Raw genomic sequence first — 19310 nt, 5'->3', positions numbered from 1 at the left:
GTAAAGTTTTAGAATAACTGTGCTCTATCTGTGGTTCCTATGACACCCTGGAATGGCACAAAATGGCTACTATGTATAGAGGAACAAAGGTAAGGTCAGGCTACAACTGAGGGGCTCAGCAATAATGGTATTTATTACGAGTTTACATTCACATATGCTTGGAAGTGATGTATTGTATGCATCCACTCATCTAAATACACAACGGTCTAGTGAACTGATCACGGCCATAATCCAGTTTTATAGATGAAGAGATGGAATCCAAGCTAAATAACTTGTCGAAAGTCACAAAGCTAATCACTGGGAGACCTGTGTTCAAAGCCAGGCAACCTGGCTCCAGAATCTATCCTTAAACCTGTTGTATCATCTCTAATATGTTGGGATGAGGGCTGTGTTCAAGAGTGGGAGTAAAGCAATGAGGTAATAATATGGCAAATGTCAATAAATAAAGAATCAGGAAAAGGAGTAAGGGCAATCACATGAGACTGTAGAAGGGACAGAGAGAAGAAGAGAAGGAGGATCAGGAAAGCTCACAAGCAAAGTGGCCACTTGGGGGGTGAACCAATGGCAAAAGGAAGACCTTTCTCTCTTTCTCTGTCTAACTGCCTGCCAAAACACACACACACACACACAGTCAACATAAGGTGGGGACTTGAGGAGGGCTCAGGAGGCTCTTGAGGAAAAGCTGCTGAGACAGGCAGGCTGTAGGGAACCATGAGGAAGGGAGATTCTTACAATATGCTGAAGGTGCCATTGTAGCTGTTGGGCTCTGGTACAGGAACTCTGTGAAGCTTCTGCACTGGGCTGAGGCCAGTGCACGGAAGTGTCTCATCTTTGCAGGTGCAGAGCTCACAGACATTTATGGTGGCAGCCGCATTCAGGGGTTGATCTGTGACTTCAGTTAGGGTTGAGTGCTGAGTCTGAACCTGGCCTGGATGTAGATCTGTAGTCTTCTTCAGGGATGGAGAATGGCCAGCTTTTGCAGTGGGTACCAGAGTTATGGTTAGCTCCATCTTGGAAGGCTGAGCTATGACACTGGGTGATGTTGGGTGCTGAGCTTGATGCTGACCTGCTGTTGGAACTGTCATCTCATTGTCCCCTGGGGACTGAGTTACGAGCTCCTTTAGTGGCTCTGTAGACTGAGTTAGGGTCATTTGCATGGTAGTAGAAGGTGTAGCCTCTGTAGTACGTTGTGGAGTTTGGGTAATTTCCAGGTCCAGAGGCTTGACTGTGACTTGAGGCAGGTTTGTATACTGAGTCTGAATCTGGACTGGAGGTGAAAATGTCACCTCAGGGTACATTGGATAAGGAGGAGGAGATATAGACTTGAAGGCTGTAGAATGTTCATCCTGTGTAGTGGGTACCTGAGTTATGGTTGACTCTAACTTCGAAGGTTCAGCTGTGCCACTGGGTGACATTGGATGCGGAGTTTGATCTTGACTTGGTTTTGGAACTACCATCTCATAATAAACTGGAGGCTGACAGACCACTTCATTATGTGGCCCTGGAGGCTGCCCTGAAGTCTCCTGCATGGTTGGGAGTAGTTCACCCTCCACAATGGATTCTGGAGTTAGGGTAAGTTCTACATCAAAAGGTTGAACTGTGACTTCTGTCAGGGTTGGATGCTGAGCCTGAACCTGGTCTGGTTGTGAAAGTACCTCCTCATGGAGCACGGGAGGTACTTTAGTCTTCTTCAGGGCTGTAGAATGTTCAGCCTTCCTGGTACGCTTTGCATTTATGGTAAGCACTGTGTCCAAAGTCCAGATGGATACTTTTAAAAAAGTCTTTCAGGGGGCCAGTGCTGCGGCTCACTAGGCTAATCCTCTGCCTGTGGTGCCAGCCTCTCGGGTTCTTGTCCGGTTCGGGTGCCGGATTCTGTCCCGGTTGCCCCTCTTCCAGGCCAGCTCTCTGCTGTGGCCCGGGAGTGCAGTGGAGGATGGCCCAAATGCTTGGACCCTGCACCCCATGGGAGACCAGGAGGAGCACATTGCTCCTGCCTTCGGATCAGCACTGTGCACCGGCCACTGCGCTCTGGCCACGGCGGCCATTGGAGGGTGAACCAACGGCAAAAAGGAAGACCTTTTTTTCTCTCTCTCTCTCTCACTGTCCACACTGCCTGTCAAAAAATAAATAAATACATAAAGTCTTCAGGGGGGCCATCGCCGTGGCTCAGCGGGATAATGCCTTGGCCTTAAGCGCCAGCATCCCATATGGGTGCCGGTTAGAGACCCAGCTGCTCCACTTCTGATCCAGCTCTCTGCTACGGCCTTGGAAGGCAGTAGAAGATGGCCCAAGTCTTTGGGCCCCTGCATCCAGGTGGGAGACACTGATGAAGCCCCTGACTTTGCATTGGTACAGCTCTGACCACTGCAGCCAACTAGGGAGTAAACCAGCAGATGAAAGATCTCTCTCTCTCTGGCTCTCCTCTCTCTCTGTAACTCTGAGTTTCCAATAAATAAATAAATCTTTAAAAAAAAAAGTCATTCCATGGCCCAAGTGGTTGGGCCCCTGCATCCACGTGGGAGACTTGGAGGAAGCTCCTAGCTCCTGGCTTCAGATCAGCACAGCTCCAGCTGTTGCGGCATTTGAGGAGTGAACCAGCAGATGGAAGACCTCTCTCTTTGTCTCTACTTCTCTCTGTAACTCTTTCGAATAAATAAAATAAATCCTAAAAAAAAAAAATGGTTGCACAACCCTGACTATGCTGGAAGCCCAGGCCCTGCCCATTCACAATGGCTCCACTGGTGGTATGTGACCTAGAGCCCCTAGGTATGCAACTGAGGCCTGACATGGCCGGGGCCTCCTGGAAACGCGCTGGGCCCTCTCCACTACATGTCCCTGCGCTGGCTGCGCTAAGCCCATATCTGGGCCTGTGCAGAGGAGCCAGCGCTTGTCAAGGCCACGCCATCTGCACCGGGGAGGGACAAGTCTCCGTGCTGTGTGAGGCTGGACCCCGGGGAAGGCCAAGGCTGGCACACCCTCCTCCTCTGAGGAGCCTAACTAATGCTCAGCACTGCAGGGGCTTCCCTTACTAAGGGCGACCTGCTCCTGGAGGACTTCAAAACAACACCAACAGCGTGGGTCACACCGGGACATCATTTACACAGCTTCCTCTGAATGACTTCCGACAGGATGTGCCACGACCACAATGCTGTCCGCTCCCCACGCAGCACAGGTGCTTGGCGACCGACCACGTGCTCTGCTCGGGTCCCGGGTGGGGACAGCCTGCCCCTCTCCCTGTGAGGCTGCGGTGAGTTGGACCCTTCCGGGCTCTGGTTGGAGTGCACAGGGGCTTACCTCGGTGAGGCCTTTAATCTTCAAGTAGCCACAAAGGTAAGAGTTCCCTGTGTCCACGTGCTGCAAAGAGAAGACACACAGATGAACAACATATCCAGCGGGGCACACGCCGCGGTGCTGCGAGATCCCGCCAGGCCAGGCTGGGGAAGGCGGCAGAGCCCAAGGCTCCCCACCAGCCCCCGGGGCCCTCAGGAGTCCCCTGTACACATGCGCCAAGTGGCCTGTAGACAAAGCCAGCTGGTCCCAGAACGCTGTCAGCTCCCTGCAGCTGAGGACCTTGGACCGCTCACTGACCGCTCAGGCCTCTGGCTGGGCTGCAGGCTGTGGCACGAGCCCTCCCCACCCGTGCACGTGGTGCCCGCCACCCCTGACCCCGGCTGACTTCTCTCCCTAGTCCATTTCCGCGTCGGTGCTGCGTGACCGTCCCACGAATGGGCAGAAGACTCCAAGCAGCCTCTTAGCAAACCCCCGTGGCACAGCACGTGCCAGCCACAAACTAAGATGCCAGTCAAGCACCCTGACCACCCTGTGAGTGCCCGCCCTGTCCACACGCTCATGTTTCTAATGACAAGAGCCAGGAGCCCAGGAGGAAGAGGCGCGAGGGGCACAGTGGATTCTGAGGGTGGCAGCCGCCAGCCGATGCCCACCCACCAGCCAATTTCCTCTTCTTCCACGCTGGCCTCCCCCGCCCCAAGAGACCTGCTCAACCCTGCTGGGTGTACAGTAAACTTGCTGCCCTTGGAGCCATTAGGTTAGGGATGGAGGGCTTTCAAAGTGGTGAGTGAGCGAGCAAGGGCTTTTGCTACCCGGTGGCTGGAGGCTCTGTGTGCAGGGTCCATTCTCGGAGACCGAGACAGATGGGACAGGGAATGTCAGGGTTGGCTGCGAGGGAAGGTGGAAGATTACCGGGCCCGCTGTGGGTCCCGCCAGGAGCCAGCCTGCAACCACACCAGCTCCACACGCCTCGAGGTGTGCTGTGACAGCTCCAGTGACTTCTTATGTGGCTCTGAGACCGGCATGGTTACTTTGTGGCTGAACTCGCATAGTACACCCACACCCGTGGCGTCATCCTGAGCGGGGTCCCTGGCACAGGAAACCCTCGGATTAAAGCATCGTGCTCCCTGGAGCACACGCTGAGATGTTTCACGTCACGTGAGGGCTCGGGCTGAGAAACTGGACAAGTTTTTGTGCCATTTATCAGGTCTGAGACGGCAACTACTTCCGGGTAACGCCATAAATCAGACACTAAGGCAAGGCCTCCACGCAGCAATGAACTCGGGCATCCAGAGGATGCCAGCACCGCAGGGACGCCGAGGTGCCTCCAGGCTTGGTGCTGGTGACAAAGGTGTTCCCTGCGAAACCTGCCAGAGCACTTGTAGGTACCGTCATCTGCTGACCTTGGCACTGGGGAAGCGTTTGGAACAGCTGAGCCACACTCGCTCACCCACAGCTCTGACCTGCAGCTCCCGTCCTGTGGGCGATTCTCCCTGAATTCCATAGAGTTTGGGGGTTTCACAGCCGCTCGAGAGGGCGGGGAAGGGCATGGCAGTTAATAAGATGCTGACAGCACCCGGGCGGAAAGTGCCCGGTCTGAGCAGCCAGCAGTCATGGGTTGCACCGGGAGATCCTGCTCTGCCCGCAGCAAACTCCAGCAGGAGGAGGGCCCCAAGAGGAGGACCCTGGACAGCGGGTCTCGGTCTGGGAGACTCGGGGAGGCTCCCTCAGGGTCTTAGCAGGCGGGAGGACCCGGCCAGAGGGTCCTGCAGCACCACCTCGACGTCGTACGAATTCCCCTTGCTCTTCTGGTGGGCACGGAACTCGGAGCCGCTGTAGAGCAGGCTGGTGGCCACGCCGGGCTGCTGGGTGTTGATGGGCGGCGGCGGGTTGAGCGAGGCCGCGGACGCGGCAGACGCACTGGCCGGCGGGGGGCACTCGGTGCGCACCGGCATCGCGGGGAAGGGGCAGGGGAGGGGAGAGGAACCGCCACCGTTGCCGCGCGGGTGCCGGGGCGTTAGGGGCACAGCGCGCACGCGCGGGGCACGGGCGGGGGGGGGGGGGCGCCCGCTCGCTGCGCACCGAGCACTCCGGCCGCCCCCGCGACCCTGGACCTGCGAGCAGGGCCTCCCGGTACTGAGCTCGGACCCCTACTCTACTTTCCCTCCACCTGCTCCGGAGCGCCGGGGAGGGCGGGAGCAAGCTCACGCGGCGCTTCCGCCCATTGGCGAGCAGAGAAAACACGTGGCGGGCAGCGCGAGGGCACTTCTGGGAATTGTAGTCTTATTCCGGAGGCGCGGCGCGGAGGAGGGGCGGGGCGAGGAGCGTTTGTGATGCAGGTTCTCCGTCAGGGGCGGGGGGCGGTGTGCGCAGGAGGCGCGCGGCGGCTACGGTGCGCCGTAGGGCTCATGCGGAAGATGGCGGCGTCCAGAGGCGGCTGAGGGGATCCGGGGAGGCGTGAGAGGTTTCCGTACAGCCGGACAGCGCGGCTTGGTCTCGCGCCCCGCGTGCGCCCGAGGCCCTTGGGGCGCGATGTGGAGGAGCTGCCTCCGGCTGCGGGACCGGGGGCGCCGCCTCCTGACTCGGCCCGTGGGGCCAGGGCCAGCCCTGGGGTCCCCGGCCCGGGCCTACGCGCCGCCGACAGGTGAGGGGCCACGTCGGGCTGGGGTGGGCTGAGAGCGAGCTTTCGGGCGTGCAGGGCCGGGCGGCGGGACCGGGCTCGCATGGTTAATGGGAGCACGAGGCGTCTGCTAAGAGAAGCGAGGGTCAGCCGAGGTTTCAAACGGGGCAGGTTCGGGTCGCGGGTCAGGACTTGGCCAAGGTCACAGGGCAGAGGTCAAGGCTGCAGCTTCCTGGCCGTGTCTAGCCGTCTGTCCTGAACAAGTGGGCGACCCCTCTGCCTCCCAACTCGAGGAGGCCTGTGGGAGGCGGTGACGCTGGTTCCCCGCAGGAGCGGGGTTTGGGGGTGGGGCGGGGGGACATCGGGAGTGGCGTCTCTTTCCGCTGTTTTCCTGGGCCGGGGGCGCAGCAGGGGTGAGTGTGTGTAGCCAGGTGACCAAGCTGAACCTCTAACCCGCCGCGGCGATCCGAAGTCAGGAGCCAGGAGCTTCTTCGGGTCTCTCACGCGGGTACAAGGACTTGGGCCATCCTCCACTGCTTTCCCAGGCCACAGCAGAGAGCTGGATCAGAAGTGGAGCAGCCGGGACTCGAACCGTAGCCCATATGGGATGCCAGCACTGCAGGCGGCGGCTTTACCTACTACACCACAGCGCCGCCTCCTGGTTATACAAATGAGATGTCCCCCGTCAGGGCCCGCAGGTGTGCCAGGAAGAGCCATTAGCAGAATAGGACGGGCGTCCCCAGTGGGGCCCAACACCAGCAAAGGGCGCAGAAGCAGAGTTAAAATTGAGGCCGCTCACTTGGCCTTGGACCCGCCGGCTTCCTCTGTTGGAGTGCGGATCCCCCGGATGTCCCGGGTGCGTGGTCGGCAGTCAGATGCAGAGAAAACACGCCTGGATGAGGGAAGGCAGCAAGGGGCGAGGAGACGCGGAGACCAGGCCCCCGCGTGCACGTGTGTGTGTGTGTGCGCATGCGTATGTGTGTGGGTGCGTGCGTGTGTGCATGCCTGTTTGTGTGCGTGCGCTCATGTGTGTGCGTGCATGTGCGCACATGCGTGTCTGCGTTCTAGAAGGCTCCTCCAGTTCTCAGCTTCAGCGTGGGGGAAGTCGCGCCAGGCCGCTTGTTCTCGGGGGAGACTGCAGTGTGGCCCTGAGGTCATCAGAGGCCAGGGCAGGGGGGTTAGGAGAGGGTCTCTGAGGCGCTGGGAGACTTGATGTGACAGCCTGGCTCCATGCTGCCCCGTGTGGGAGGTGTCCTGGCTGTGTGGGCATGCCCAGTGGGGCCTTGTCTGTCGCCTGGGCCACACGGCTGCTCCAAGTGTGTACCCGCATCCCCTACCCCAGCCCCGGCAGCCTCCTAGGGTGCGCTGTGAAATCCAGGCAGGGTTTGTCATGCTTAGACCAGGAAGCTAGCCTGCTACTTGTTTTCTTTTTTTTTGGAGCAAATGACAAATAAAGTTTTATTGGCACAGAGACAGTGCTCTTTCATTTACCCGTCATTTCCAGGTGCTTTCACCGAATGGGCAGTTGGGAGTTCCCAGCAGAGACTGCGTGGCCTGCAAGGCCTGGAACGTGTGCCTTGTGGTTCTTGTTTTATTTATTCATTTTTATTTGAAAGGCAGAGTTACGGGGGTGGGGGGAGAGGGAAAGAGACAGAGAGAGAGAGCGGGTGAGCACTTGGGCCATCTTCCACTGCTTTCCCAGGCCACAGCAAGGAGCTGGATCAGAAATGGGGCAGCTGGGACTCGAACCGGCGCCCATCTGGGATGCCCGAGTCACAGGCGGCAGCTTAACCCGCCATACGCCACAGCACCAGCCCTGCCTTGTGGTCTTGACAGGAAGTTTGTCAGCCCCTGGCCTGCATGTCAGAGCTGTCTGGAAAATAGCGTGTTCGTACATTGGGCTGGGGCAAAAAAAAAAAAAGAGTTGAGCACTTCATCGAGAGCTGATTCGCTTACGCTGCAGGTCATTCTCTTTCGGTCAGATTCAGGGGGTTTCAGTACATTCCGATCGTGCACTCTGCATCACGCTCAATTTTGGAGCATTTCTGTCACCCCCAGAAGGAACTCTTACCCTGCAGTTATCATCTCCCCTTACCCTGTCCACCCTCCAGCCACGGGCAACCGCTACTGCCCTGTCTCCATTTCTAGATTGCTCTGCGTTGGACATTTCAGGTAAAGAGAGTGTAGTCTTTTAAAACCTATTTAGGGGGCCGGCGCTGTGGCGTAGCGAGTAAGCTGACGCCTGCAGTGCTGGCATCCCATATGGGCGCTGGTTCGAGTCCCGGCTGCTCCTCTTCCCATAAAACTCTGTGCTGTGGCCTGGGAAAGCAGTGGAAGATGGCCCAAGTCCTTGGGCCCCTGCACCCATGTGGGAGACCTGGAAGAAGCTCCTGGCTCCTGGCTTTGGATCGGCACAGTTCCAGCCGTTGCAGCCATCTGGGATAGTGAATCAGTGAATGGAAGACCTCTCTCTCTCTCTCTGCCTCTCCTGTCTCTCTGTAACTCTGACTTTCAAATGAATAAATAATTTTTTTTTAAATCTATTTGTAAAACCTTTATAGCTGATATATAAAAATTGTACACTCTGACGGGGTCCCACGTGATGTGTCAGTGCATCGCACACGCTGTGAGAACTCAAATCAGTTACCATGGGAGTCCCGGGGCCGGCAAGGTTTCAGCCCACAGGCCGTGTAAGGAACACAGAACCATGTGGTCTCAGCAGGGCTGGACAGAAATTCAGTAAACCTGCAGCAGGCTGAGTTTCTTTCTTTCTTTTTTTTTTTAAAGATGTATTTATTTATTTGAATGTCACAGTTACACAGAGAGAGAAGCAGAGGCAGAGAGAGAGAGGGCAGGTCTTCCATTCTCTGGTTCACTCTCCAATTGGCCACAGTGGCTGAGCTGAGCCGATTTGAAGCCAGGAGTCAGAAGCTTCCTCCAGGTCTCCCTCGCGGGTGCAGGGCCCCAAGCACTTGGGCCATCTTCTACTGCTTTCCCAGGCCACAGCAGAGAGCTGGATGGGAAGTGGAGCAGCAGGACTTGATCTGGTGCCCATATGGGATGCCGGCGCTGCGGGCAGCAGCCTCACCCACTCTGCCATGGCGCCGGCCACCTGTGGTGGTTCTAGCTGTAGTTTCTGGAGAAGCCTTTGTGTTGCCTTGCACCGCGACTGCGCAGATTCCCACCCACAGCCTCCGAGGGTGCCCTCCCTCACCTCCTAGCTGGTGTGCGTTATCTCCTGCACCTGACAAGGGAGACGCTCTCTCCCTGGGCTGGCTCTGCGCTCCCGTGGCGATTCGCCGTGCTGAGCCTTTGCTCGGGTCCCTTTGGGCATCTGTGTGTCCTCCTTCGAGGGGTGTCTGTGTACAGCTCTTGCTCTCTCTCTGGCTCCTTTGGATGCTGTTTTTGGGCTGAAATTGCTTCTTTGTGCCCCCTTGTCAGGGGCAGAGTTTGTGAATATTTTCTCCTGTTCTGTGGGTTGTGCCTTCGCTCTGTTGATTGACTGTTGCACTGCTGTAAGAGGGTTTTTAGTTTGATGGGACCCCACTTGTCTCTTTTTTGCCTTCGTCTTTAAGGTCGTATCAAGTATTCGTACTTTTGGTTCTTTAAAGATTGATTGATTGATTTGAAAGGCAGAGTTACAGAGGGAGAGAGAGAAGAGAGGTCTTCCACCCACTGGTTCACTCCCCAGATGACTGCAATGGCTGAAGCTGTGCTGATCTGGAACCAGGAGCTTCCTCCAGGTCTCCCACGTGGGTGCAGGGGCCCAAGTCCTTGGGCCATCTTCTACTGCCTTCCCAGGTCATAGCAGAGAGCTGGATCGGAAGAGGAGCAGCCGGGACTAGAACCAGTTCCCATGTGGGATGTTAGCACTGCAGGTGGCATTTTAATCTGCTACGCCTCCATTACTTTTTGTCACTTGATGTTCCACTGTGTACATGGACTGTATTTCATTTTATCCGTTCATTCACTGATAAGGCATTTGGATTGGTTCTACTTTTTGCCTATTATGAATAATTTTGCTGTTGACATTTGTGTACACTTTTCAAAAAATTGTATTTTCATTCTGTCTGAAAGGCAGAGACCGACAGAGGTCTCCCACTCACCAAAGGCCCACAACGGCCAGGGCTGGGCCCAGGAGCCCAAGGACTCCACCCCAGTCTCCCCACAGGAGTGACAAGGAAGCAAACTCCTGAGCCATGAGCCTCCGCCTCCAGCACACTGGCGGGAAGCTGGATTGGAAGCAGAGTAGCTGGGGCTCGAATGGGCAGCTCTGATCCAGGGTGTGGGTGTGCCAGCAGCCATCTACGCTGCCGTGCCAGGCACCCGCCCTGTGCGTGCAGGTTTTCTGTGGGCCCTGGAACTGCCGGGTCAGATGGTGACATTAACTTTCTCCCGACGGGGGCTGCGCTGGGTCACAGGCCCCGGCAGCAATGCGTGGGGATTGATTGCTCCACATCCTTGCCAACAGTTACTGCTATTTTTAAAATGTTTATTCGGGGCTGGCGATGTGGTGCCGTAGGTTAATCCTCCACCTGCCGCACCACCATCCTATATGGGTGCCGGTTCTAGTCCCAGCTGCTCCTCTTCCCATCCAGCTCTCTGCTATGACCTGGGAAAGCAGTAGAGGATGGCCTAAGGGCTTGGGCCCCTGCACCCACATGGGAGACCCGGAGGAAGCTCCTGGCTCCTGGCTTTGGATGGGTGCAGCTCCGGCTGTTGTAGCCATTTGTGGAGTGAACCAGCGGATGGAAGACCTCTCTCTCCCTCTGCCTCTCTGCAACCCTGCCTTTCAAATAAATAAAAATCTTTAAAAAGCAGAAAGCCCAGAGCCGGTGGTGGGAACGCAGTTGCGTGAGCCATCACCCCTGCTTCCCGGGGTCTGCACTAAGCTGGAGTCGGGAACGAATCAGGTGTCAAATCGGGGCACTCTGACGGGGGACGTGGTGTCTCAGCCTCTACACTAAACAGCTGCCCAGGTCTTTTTGACAACAGCTATGGGACAGGGTGTGAGGCGGGATCTCCACCTGTGGTCTTGGTTTGCATCTCCCTACTTGTGAATGACCTCACGTGTGTTTGCACGTGCTTCTCGGCCACGTGTATATTTTCTTTGAGAAAAATGTCTATTTTAAAATCCCTCTTCCATTTTTTAATTGGGTTGTCTTTCTATTGTGGATTTGTTAAGGGTTCTTTATGTTATCTCGCCTGGAGATTTTGCTACCTAGAAATACAGCTGCCCCTAGGGGTGCAGACAACAGAGGCGGCCACCAGATGGCACTGTTTTAAAGGATAAAGGCGCTGGGGCTGCGCTGAGACCGGCACTTCCTCTTCCTGGTGCACTGTGGGAGTTGTAGTTCCTGAGACTTTGGGCCGGTCCAAACAGAAGGCCAGCCTGGACACTGGCGGCTGCTAGGTTTCCAGGCCATTAGCAGGAAGCTGCTTAGTTGGTTGGGGACACGGGGTCCCCGTCCTTACTCTACGGGAAAGCAGAGAGACAGAGACCCCCGTCTGCTGCCCCCCCAGTCTGCACTGCCTGCAGCATGCATGGCCGTGCCGGGCTGAAGCCAGCAGCCTGGGACGCAGGCCGGGTCTCCCCCGTGGGTGCAGGGACCCAGCCGCTTGGGCCATCGCCTCCTGCCTCCCAGGCTGCACTGAGGCAGGGAGCCGGGACTCGTGACCCAGGCACCCTGACGTGGATGCCGCCGTCCTGTGTGACGTTCAAGTGCCCACCAAACACCCACCCCGGCTTCCTGTCTTTAACAGGAGTGACACCGGTGTGGCGTGGAAACATGGGAACCCTGTGTCTGGCGAGAAACCCACGCCCTCTGCCCATCGTCCTGGGCCCAGGATGCACACGGCAGGGCCTTTGAATCTTTAGAGTCTGTTTGGATGAGTTTAACTTAACATTGTCCTTTTTAAAGCTTGAGAGCAAACTAAGGGATCTCCTTTTCCTCCACACACTACATTGCCATTTTCTGTAAAGATTTATTTATTTATTTGAAAGACAGAGTTACAGAGAGGGAGAGACAAAAAGACAGACATCTTCCATCCGCTGGTTCACTCCCTAAATGGCCGCAACAGCCAGAGCTGAGCTGATCTGAAGCCAGGAGCCAGGAGCTTCCTCCAGGTCTCCCACGCAGGTGCAGGGGTTCATCTTGGGCCATCTTCCACTGCTTTCCCAGGCCATAGCAGAGAGCTGGACCAGAAGTGGAGCAGCCGGGACTTGAACCAGTGCCCATATGGGATGCCAGCACTGCAGGCAGTGGCTTTACCTGCTACGCCACAGCGCCGGGGCCAGGCCTTAGGTTTTAATCCTTGCAGGGTAAAGAAGTATGTGTTTACAGCATCGTCCAAGATGTTATTCAAGTTGTTTTCAAAAGAAAATGCTGAACACTGATTTTTTTTCTTCCCCTTCTTAAAGCAAAGGTTTGGAGTTCCTGCTGAATAGATGCGCAAGCCGGTTAATTAGATTAATTAATTGGGGAGAGGGGGTGGGAGGCGCTCCTGGGAGCTCTACCTCCTGCCCACACACCACACACGCGTGCACACACACACGTGCACTGCACACGCACACACTGGCTTCTCCTGAGAGGCCCAGAGTCTTGCCCGAATGGGTCTATGACTTTCACCCAGTCTGGGATGTGTGCGGGGCGTGGGCGGCCGTGGGGGTGGCCCAAAATCCATCCGCGCTAGCGAGCCGTCTGCACACACGGGGCGGGGGCCCCCAGAGCCGCGGCGGCGTGGTTTCAACTGCCTTAATGAAGCAATCGTCTCTTACAGAGAGGAAGAGGTTTTACCAGAACGTGAGCATCAGCCAGGGCGAAGGTGAGTGTCTGAGCTCTGTGCGTGGACGGCCGGCAGCGCGGGCTCCTTTGCTTGCTTGCTTGCTTGCTTGTTTTATTTTTTTCTTCATCCGCTGCCACTTCAGTGGCGGGATTGTCCTTTGCGCTTTCGTCCCTACGCGTTTCCGTAAAGGGACTCCGGCCAAATACAGGCTCGGCCCCCGCTGCCCCGTGACGACCCCTGAGAGGCCTTCATTTGCTGTCCCGAGGTGGCTTTGAGATAAACCTGGACCACAGGAAGCTGAAGACGCCCCAGGCCAAGCTCTTCACTGTGCCCAGCGAGGCCCTGGCCATTGCCGTGGCCACCGAGTGGGAGTCCCAGCAGGACACCATCAAGTCCTACACCATGCACCTGGTAACAAGCCCGGGGCTCCCTTCCACGTCCTGGCAGGGCCCGGGGGTGGGGGTGGGAGGGCTCCGGCCTGCCCGGGACAGCCGCACGTCTCGCCAGGCTCTCTCTCCAGCGGCCTAGCCACCTGCAGTCCCTCGCGTGGCCCCTCGCATGGCCAGCTCTGGTCTGAGGACATTCGGACATTCGTCACCTCTGCCGGCTGCCCGGCCCTCTTCTCTGTCACGGCGGCTCATCCTGCATCCGGGTTGTCGCTGTTGCTTTTTTTTTTTTTTTTTTTTTTTTTTTTTTGGCGTCTGCACAGGTCCTGTCTGTCTCCCCTGCTGCCCGCTGAGCGACAGAAGGGCAGGGGCCACGTCCCTTGCACTCTTAACCAGCGACAGCCAGCCCCTGGCGGGAAGCCTCGTTGGCACTCGGTAAATCCTGGCTAAAGGCAGCAGGGGCAGGAAGGCTCCCATAGTGCCAGCCCCGCCCGTGCCCACCGAGGGGGCTGCTTGAGGCCCCCAGGTCCAGCCCGCAGCTGCCTGACGGTGACCCTGGGCAAGGGGCTCCCTGACGGTGACCCTGGGGAAGGGGCTGCCGCTTGCTCGGCCCTGGGCCCCCCGCCTCTAAAAGGTGGGTGAAGAGCGCTCGCCTCAGGGAGCTGTGGTCAGCGCAGGGGGCGCCCCGCCTGAGGATGGTGGCTCCCACCCTGGCCCACCAACCCGGAGGGCGTCCTGTTGAGGGGCCAGCCTGCTCCTTGGCCAGCAGATGAGCTGGGGGCGACCAGGGCCGCAGACAGAGCACTGAGCAACCTCTTATTGTCCAGGCAGATCTCAGAACCAGTGTGGGTGCGGCCTGGATGTCAGCGTCCCCGCTGCCTGTGTGCTAAGGGCACCCGCTGGAAAAGCCGTTCTGTCAGATCTGTGTCCCATTCCTGCCTACGGGTCTTATTCACTGTGTCTGACCGCCCCGGGCCTCAGTCTCTTACATCTGTGAAATGGGTATGATAATTGTACCTACTCCAGAGCTTTGTCATGGGGATTAAATTAGATAGGTACTTTGTTTTTAAATTTTTATTTATTTTAAAAGTCAGAGCTACAGAGAGAGGGACAGACACAGAGAGCAGTCTTTCATCTGGGGGTGGCAGGTGGAGGATCTCTCCCGCTGTCACTTCTGTAAATCAATGAATCCCGAGGCCTCGGGGAGGCCCACTGCGCTGCTGCGAGCATCCCACAGCTGCCCCGGCACACGGGAGCACAGTCCCCGCCATTCCAGGGCTCCCCGCCCTGCTGCCCTGCACCCGGCTTTCGTCCGAGCCCAGCCGGTGCTGACGGCCGCCCCCTCCCCTCACCCACCTCTCCCCGCAGACCACCCTGTGCAACACGTCCTTGGACAACCCGACCCAGCGGAGCAAGGACCAGCTGATCCAAGCGGCCATCAAGTTTCTGGACACTGACACCATCTGGTAAGTGACGCCCTGGCGGTAGCAGGTCCCGGGGGCCCTGGTGGGTGGGGAGGGGCCCGCTGTTCTGCACACGCACGGCCTCTCTCCTCCTCTCCCTTGCGCGAGACCATGGCTTTCCACGGCGCCCACCTGGGTTGCGGTCCCGCGACACCCCTGCAGCCCGGCTCCCCCTTAGCCAGCTGGGTCTCCGTGTCTCTCGGTCAGCGCGAGGGCCACAGCCTGGCCTTGAGGACCGTGTGTCCACACCGAGAGGGGGGCGGGCTCCTGAAAAGGCAACGGGCCATTTGTGTGCGTCTCTGGGAAGGCGGCAGCGACCGGGCCGGGGCTCAGCCTGCGTGCTGTGGCTCTCGCCCCAGAGGGTCCGGTTTCTGTAGATGGGTGGGGTGGGGTGTGTGGCCTGGGAACATGCATTTCTCACGGGCTCCCAGGTGCTGCCGCTGCCGCTGGCCCCAGGACTGCCACTTTAGGGGAGAGCCTTGCAGGGCTGGGGGCGGGGCCAGGGCGGAGCAGCCTGTGCCCTCCCCCTTTGTGGTTTCCTTTGCGGTCACCGAATGAAAGAATTGTACTTTTCCATTAATGAAGGTGGTTTTTTGCCATGAATTAGCTACAGGGTGGAAGAGCCCGAGACCTTGGTGGAGCTCCAAAAGAATGAATGGGATCCAGTGATAGAGTGGGCTGAGAACAGGTAAGAGGTGGCACAGACCGGCCGGCCCGGGCAGGCCGTGGAGGCCTGGCTGGTACCACACCGCCAGCGCCCCGAGCGTTCGGAGCTCAGGGCGCCCTTGGGGCCCGGCTCCCCTCGGGCGTTCTGAGACCGCGCGCCTTGCAGAACAGCGGTCCCTTGGGAGACACGTTCAGCGAGCCCGCAGCAGGCGCAGGGCCAGTCCGGCGCCCTCCGGGAGGGGCAGGATCCCGGCAGGATCCGCCTAGGTCCGGGGTAGGAGCAGGGCAGCGGTGCCGGTCTGCGCGCCAGCTCCGCGACCGTGAGCGTGACCATGAGCATGACCGTGAGCAGGAGCCATGTGCCTCTGGGCCGCTGAGTCCATCCAGCTTCAGTTCCCTCGTCTGCGAGTGGGGCCGGTGGTGTGGGGAGGACCCCAGGAGTGGGTGCGTTCAGTGCCAAGCCCACAGTTAATGCGCAGATTTGGGGGACACTTTTCATTCTTCTCTTCATCGCCACGACTGTAGTGTCGGGCAGAGTGGTGGAACAGCGCGTAGGACACGCGCGCATGGAGAGGGTCGGGCGCTGCTCATGCGTCACGGGTCACGTCCGTGGGCGCAGGGTTCAAGGAGTTGCTGATACCCGGCGTCTTCCTTAATGGGAAGAGCTTTTTTTTTTCTTTTAAAGATTTATTTATTTGAAAGGTAGAGTTAAGAGGCAGAGAGAGAGAGAGAGAGGTCTTCCATCCGCTGCTTCACTCCACAAATGGCCATGATGGCTAGAGCTGTGCCGATCTGAAGCCCGGAGCCAGGAGCTTCTTCTGGGTCTCCCATGTGGGTGCAGAGGCCCAAGCGCTTGGGCCATCTTCTACTGCTTTCCCAGGCCATAGCAGAGAGCTGGATCAGAGGTGGAGCAGCCAGGACTCGAACTGGTGCCCACATGGGATGCCAGCACTGCAAGCGGCGGCTTTACCCACTGCGCCACGGCTCTGGCCACCCTAAAAGGCTTTTTTTTTTTTTTTTTTGACAGGCAGAGTGCAGAGTGGACAGTGAGAGAGAGAGAGACAGAGAGAAAGGTCTTCCTTTGCCGTTGGTTCACCCTCCAATGGCCGCTGCAGCAGGCGCACTGCGCTGATCCGAAGGCAGGAGCCAGGTGTTTCTCCTGGTCTCCCATGGGGTGCAGGGCCCAAGCACCTGGGCCATCCTCCACTGCCCTCCCTGGCCACAGCAGAGAGCTGGCCTGGAAGAGGGGCAACCGGGACAGAATCTGGCACCCCGACCGGGACTAGAACCTGGTGTGCCGGCGCCGCCAGGTGGAGGATTAGCCTATTGAGCCGCGGTGCCGGCCACCCTAAAAGGCTTTTAAAATATTTGAAAAACAAGTATCCCATGCTGTATTTAAAAAAAATTAATTTGATGTATTTTTAAAAATTATTTATTTGAAATATAGCAAGACAAGATAAAAAGGGTCTCACTGCTGGTTCACTCCCCAAATGCCTGCAACAGCCAAGGCTGAGCCAGGCCAGAGTCAGGAGACAGAAACTCCACACAGGTCTCGGGCAGGCTTTAAGCCTTCTCCTTGCAGGTACGGCGTGGAGATCGGCTCCTCCACCAGTATCATGGGACCCAGCATCCCCGCCAGGACTCACGAGGTGCTGGCCAACCACCTGGCGTCCTACAACATGTGGGCCCTCCAAGGTGTGCCCGGAGAGCGCGTGCGCAGCTTCCTGTGGGCAGGTGACACACACTCGGCACCCCGAGTGAGGGGTGGGGCCCGGGCGGGGGGAATGTCTGGGAGCTGGCCGTCCTAGCAAGAAAGCGGGGCTTGGCTCTCCAGCCGATGTCTGCAGTTACAAGCCCTTTGGGAACCCGCTGCGGGGCTGTGGGGCGGGGCTGCTCTAGTTGGCCAGGCTGGGTGGAGGAGGACGCCAGGGAAGAGGGCGCGGACCCCAAGGGCCGCAGCACACTCTCCCCCTCCCTTTCCCTGCTCAGGGGTGCAGGGGCTGCCTGAGGGCGTGGGCCTGACTCCGCTCGCGGCCCCGCAGGGATCGAGTTCGTGGTGACCCAGCTCAAGTCCATGGTGCTGACCTTGGGCCTGACCGACCTGCACCTGACGGTGGAGCAGGCCGTGCTGCTGTCGCGCCTGGAGGAGGAGTACCAGGTGAGGGGCCGCGGCCCGGCGGGGAGGGGCACCGCACGTTCACCTAACCCTGGCCTGTGTTGCCGTCGAGTAAGTCCAGCCACCAGAATAAGGCCCGTCAGAGGCACTGGCAGGCACAGGAAGTGCCCCCACCTCCTCTTGTGCACAGCCCGGCCAGCTGGGGGCTGTGCGGGTGCCCATTCTACACAGGGGGCCCCTGAGTCACAAGGCTGTCCCTCTTGGACCTGTGGGAGCGGGTTGGAGGGCTGCTGGCTGCCTGTGGGTGATCACCACGCCATCCAGGCCTGACTCAGCCCCTGCTTTGGCCAAGCCTGCCCACCCCGAGTCTCTTCCTGGCAGGGGCTGCTGCGTTCGCGGGCTCGGGGTTGCCGTCTTGCAGCCGTGCCTCCAACCTCGGCTGCCCTGAGGACTAGACAGAGAAATGCCTTCCTGTACCGTGTACCCCTCCCCCGGCCTCTCAGGAGAGCCTCGGGGACAGGCACTGCCTGCGCCTGGCGGAGCATGCTGGGTACTCTGGATGCCAGGACCCACCGCACAGGAATGGGGAGGGGAGTGGCTGGGGGAGCCAGCTCGTGTGGTGTGGCAGAGTCCAGGTCCCTGGGCGAGCGGGGGCAGCAGCCGGCCTGGCCTGCCGGGCCCTGGCCAGGGATGAGCCCACAGGCCAGTTTGGAGTCAGAGATGTTCAGACGGCCACGTCGTGTGTCCGAGGAGCGCTCAGTCACAGGCCACTCCACGCCGGGGTCCTGGGAGCAGGGGCTGCAGGCGGGCTGGGTGCCCTCCCAGGAGATCCATGGGTGGTGTGGGTGCCCAGCCCGCCCAGCCGTGGGCAGCCACCGCCGGCCCGGGCCTACACGCAGTTCCTAGACCACACAGGGAGGGTCGCCTGCTCCGGCCATCCACAGGAGTGGGTGACGGGGGGGTCCTCCCCCAGCGCCCCTCAGCCACGCCGGTCTCCCACGTGATGGACCCGGCCAGGCGCCCGTCAGCGGCTGCTCTCCTCCTCCTCAGATCCAGAAGTGGGGCAACGTGGAGTGGGCCCACGACTACGAGCTGCAGGAGCTGCGAGCCCGCACGGCCGCCGGCACCCTCTTCATCCACCTCTGCTCCCAGAGCTCCACGGTCAAGCACAAACTCCTGCAGGAGTGAGGCCGGGCGTCCAGGGGCGGGGGGGCAGGACAGAGGCTGCACGGCCACAGCCCCCATTCCCCCAGCCCGGCCTGCACATCCTCCCCGAGTCACCCCAGGACTGCAGCCGACTCGGGGTGCCACGGGCTGGCCAGCGGTGACGGAGGGGTGGGGCCGAGAGACTGGGCGAGAGACTTCCCCTCGACCCTAACTTTATTAAAATAGCCCTTTGCACTGGCAGTGTGTGGTGCCCCCAGGTCTCCCCCGCCGCAGCTCGGGGTCCCGAGATGGAGCAGCAGGGGAGCTGCAGGCTGCGTGTGTCCCTGGCTGTGACGAGGCCGCCTGTGGAAGGGCGCCCCCTCGGGCCAAGCTGCTCGCTTCTTACTGTTCTGGAGAGAGCGACCCCTCGCTCTGGAAACAGCCCAGCGGGCCAGCACGGTCACCGAGCGTGGGTGTGTGCGCTCAGCCTCCCCACGGGAGCCCAGAAGCCTCCGTGGCCCCGGGAACAGGCAGTGGGACGAGCCCAGGCTTCCTCCGGCTGAATGTCCTCCCAGCTGCTCATCCCTGCTTCCCACGCGCTGTCTCCTGGGACCCCAGGACACCCCGGGGGGGAAGGCACTGTCAGTGTTGTAAAATAGGCCACTCTGCCCACCCCCGCTCAGAGAGAAGCATGGTCGGCGGCACCCGCTCCTGCAGGGGTGAACAGGAGCCACAGCGCCCAGCTGGGCGGCTTGGCCCCGGCACCCAACACTGGGGGCAGCTGCAGCGTCTCCTGCAGGCCTGGCTCCGCAGCACCCACGGGCCTCGGGCTCGGCCCC

General features: G+C 59.2%; 2 protein-coding genes across 10 annotated transcripts in view; one reads left to right on the top strand and one right to left on the bottom strand.

Annotated features, from left to right (window-relative positions):
* LOC138846258 (glucose-induced degradation protein 4 homolog) overlaps positions 1-5350 on the bottom strand; it is a 41516-nt gene extending 36166 nt beyond the window's left edge. Inside the window, exons 1-2 of the mRNA XM_070061596.1 lie at positions 5067-5350; positions 3295-3354 (exon numbers count right to left, since the gene is read on the bottom strand). Coding sequence (XP_069917697.1) covers positions 3295-3354; positions 5067-5243 — 237 coding nt within the window. The 5' untranslated portion in view covers positions 5244-5350. The remainder of the gene's footprint in view (positions 1-3294; positions 3355-5066) is intronic.
* Positions 5351-5385: 35 nt separating this feature from the next.
* Positions 5386-18732, top strand: LOC138846251 (ATP synthase mitochondrial F1 complex assembly factor 2). 9 transcript variants are annotated; one of them, XM_070061587.1, is made up of 8 exons: positions 5386-5421; positions 12689-12733; positions 12960-13105; positions 14449-14546; positions 15151-15231; positions 16792-16904; positions 17252-17367; positions 18376-18732. In XM_070061587.1, exons 3-8 carry the CDS (start codon positions 13097-13099, stop codon positions 18511-18513), a joined length of 555 nt encoding a protein of 184 aa, XP_069917688.1. In that variant the 5' UTR covers positions 5386-5421; positions 12689-12733; positions 12960-13096; the 3' UTR covers positions 18514-18732. The 9 variants fall into 9 exon arrangements, with proteins under 9 accessions (XP_069917688.1, XP_069917683.1, XP_069917684.1 ...); XM_070061582.1 differs by lacking the exon at positions 5386-5421 and adding an exon at positions 5644-5932 and having other exon boundaries at positions 16792-16943; XM_070061584.1 differs by lacking the exon at positions 5386-5421 and adding an exon at positions 5645-5932.
* Positions 18733-19310: the final 578 nt, after the last annotated feature.

This window comes from Oryctolagus cuniculus, chromosome 17, assembly GCF_964237555.1.
Source record: "Oryctolagus cuniculus chromosome 17, mOryCun1.1, whole genome shotgun sequence".
In the NCBI taxonomy this organism is placed as follows: Eukaryota; Metazoa; Chordata; class Mammalia; order Lagomorpha; family Leporidae; genus Oryctolagus; species Oryctolagus cuniculus.
This window is presented reverse-complemented; position numbering and strand designations above follow the sequence as displayed.

Bases quoted from the DNA above. Each gene is read 5' to 3' on its own strand.
- LOC138846251 (XM_070061579.1), top strand. From the start codon at position 13,253: ATGGCCAGCTCTGGTCTGAGGACATTCGGACATTCGTCACCTCTGCCG. The intron at 14,083-14,448 runs GTATGATAATTG...CTCTCCCCGCAG, and splicing joins CTCTTACATCTGTGAAATGG to ACCACCCTGTGCAACACGTC. The intron at 15,232-16,791 runs GTAAGAGGTGGC...TTCTCCTTGCAG, and splicing joins ATAGAGTGGGCTGAGAACAG to GTACGGCGTGGAGATCGGCT.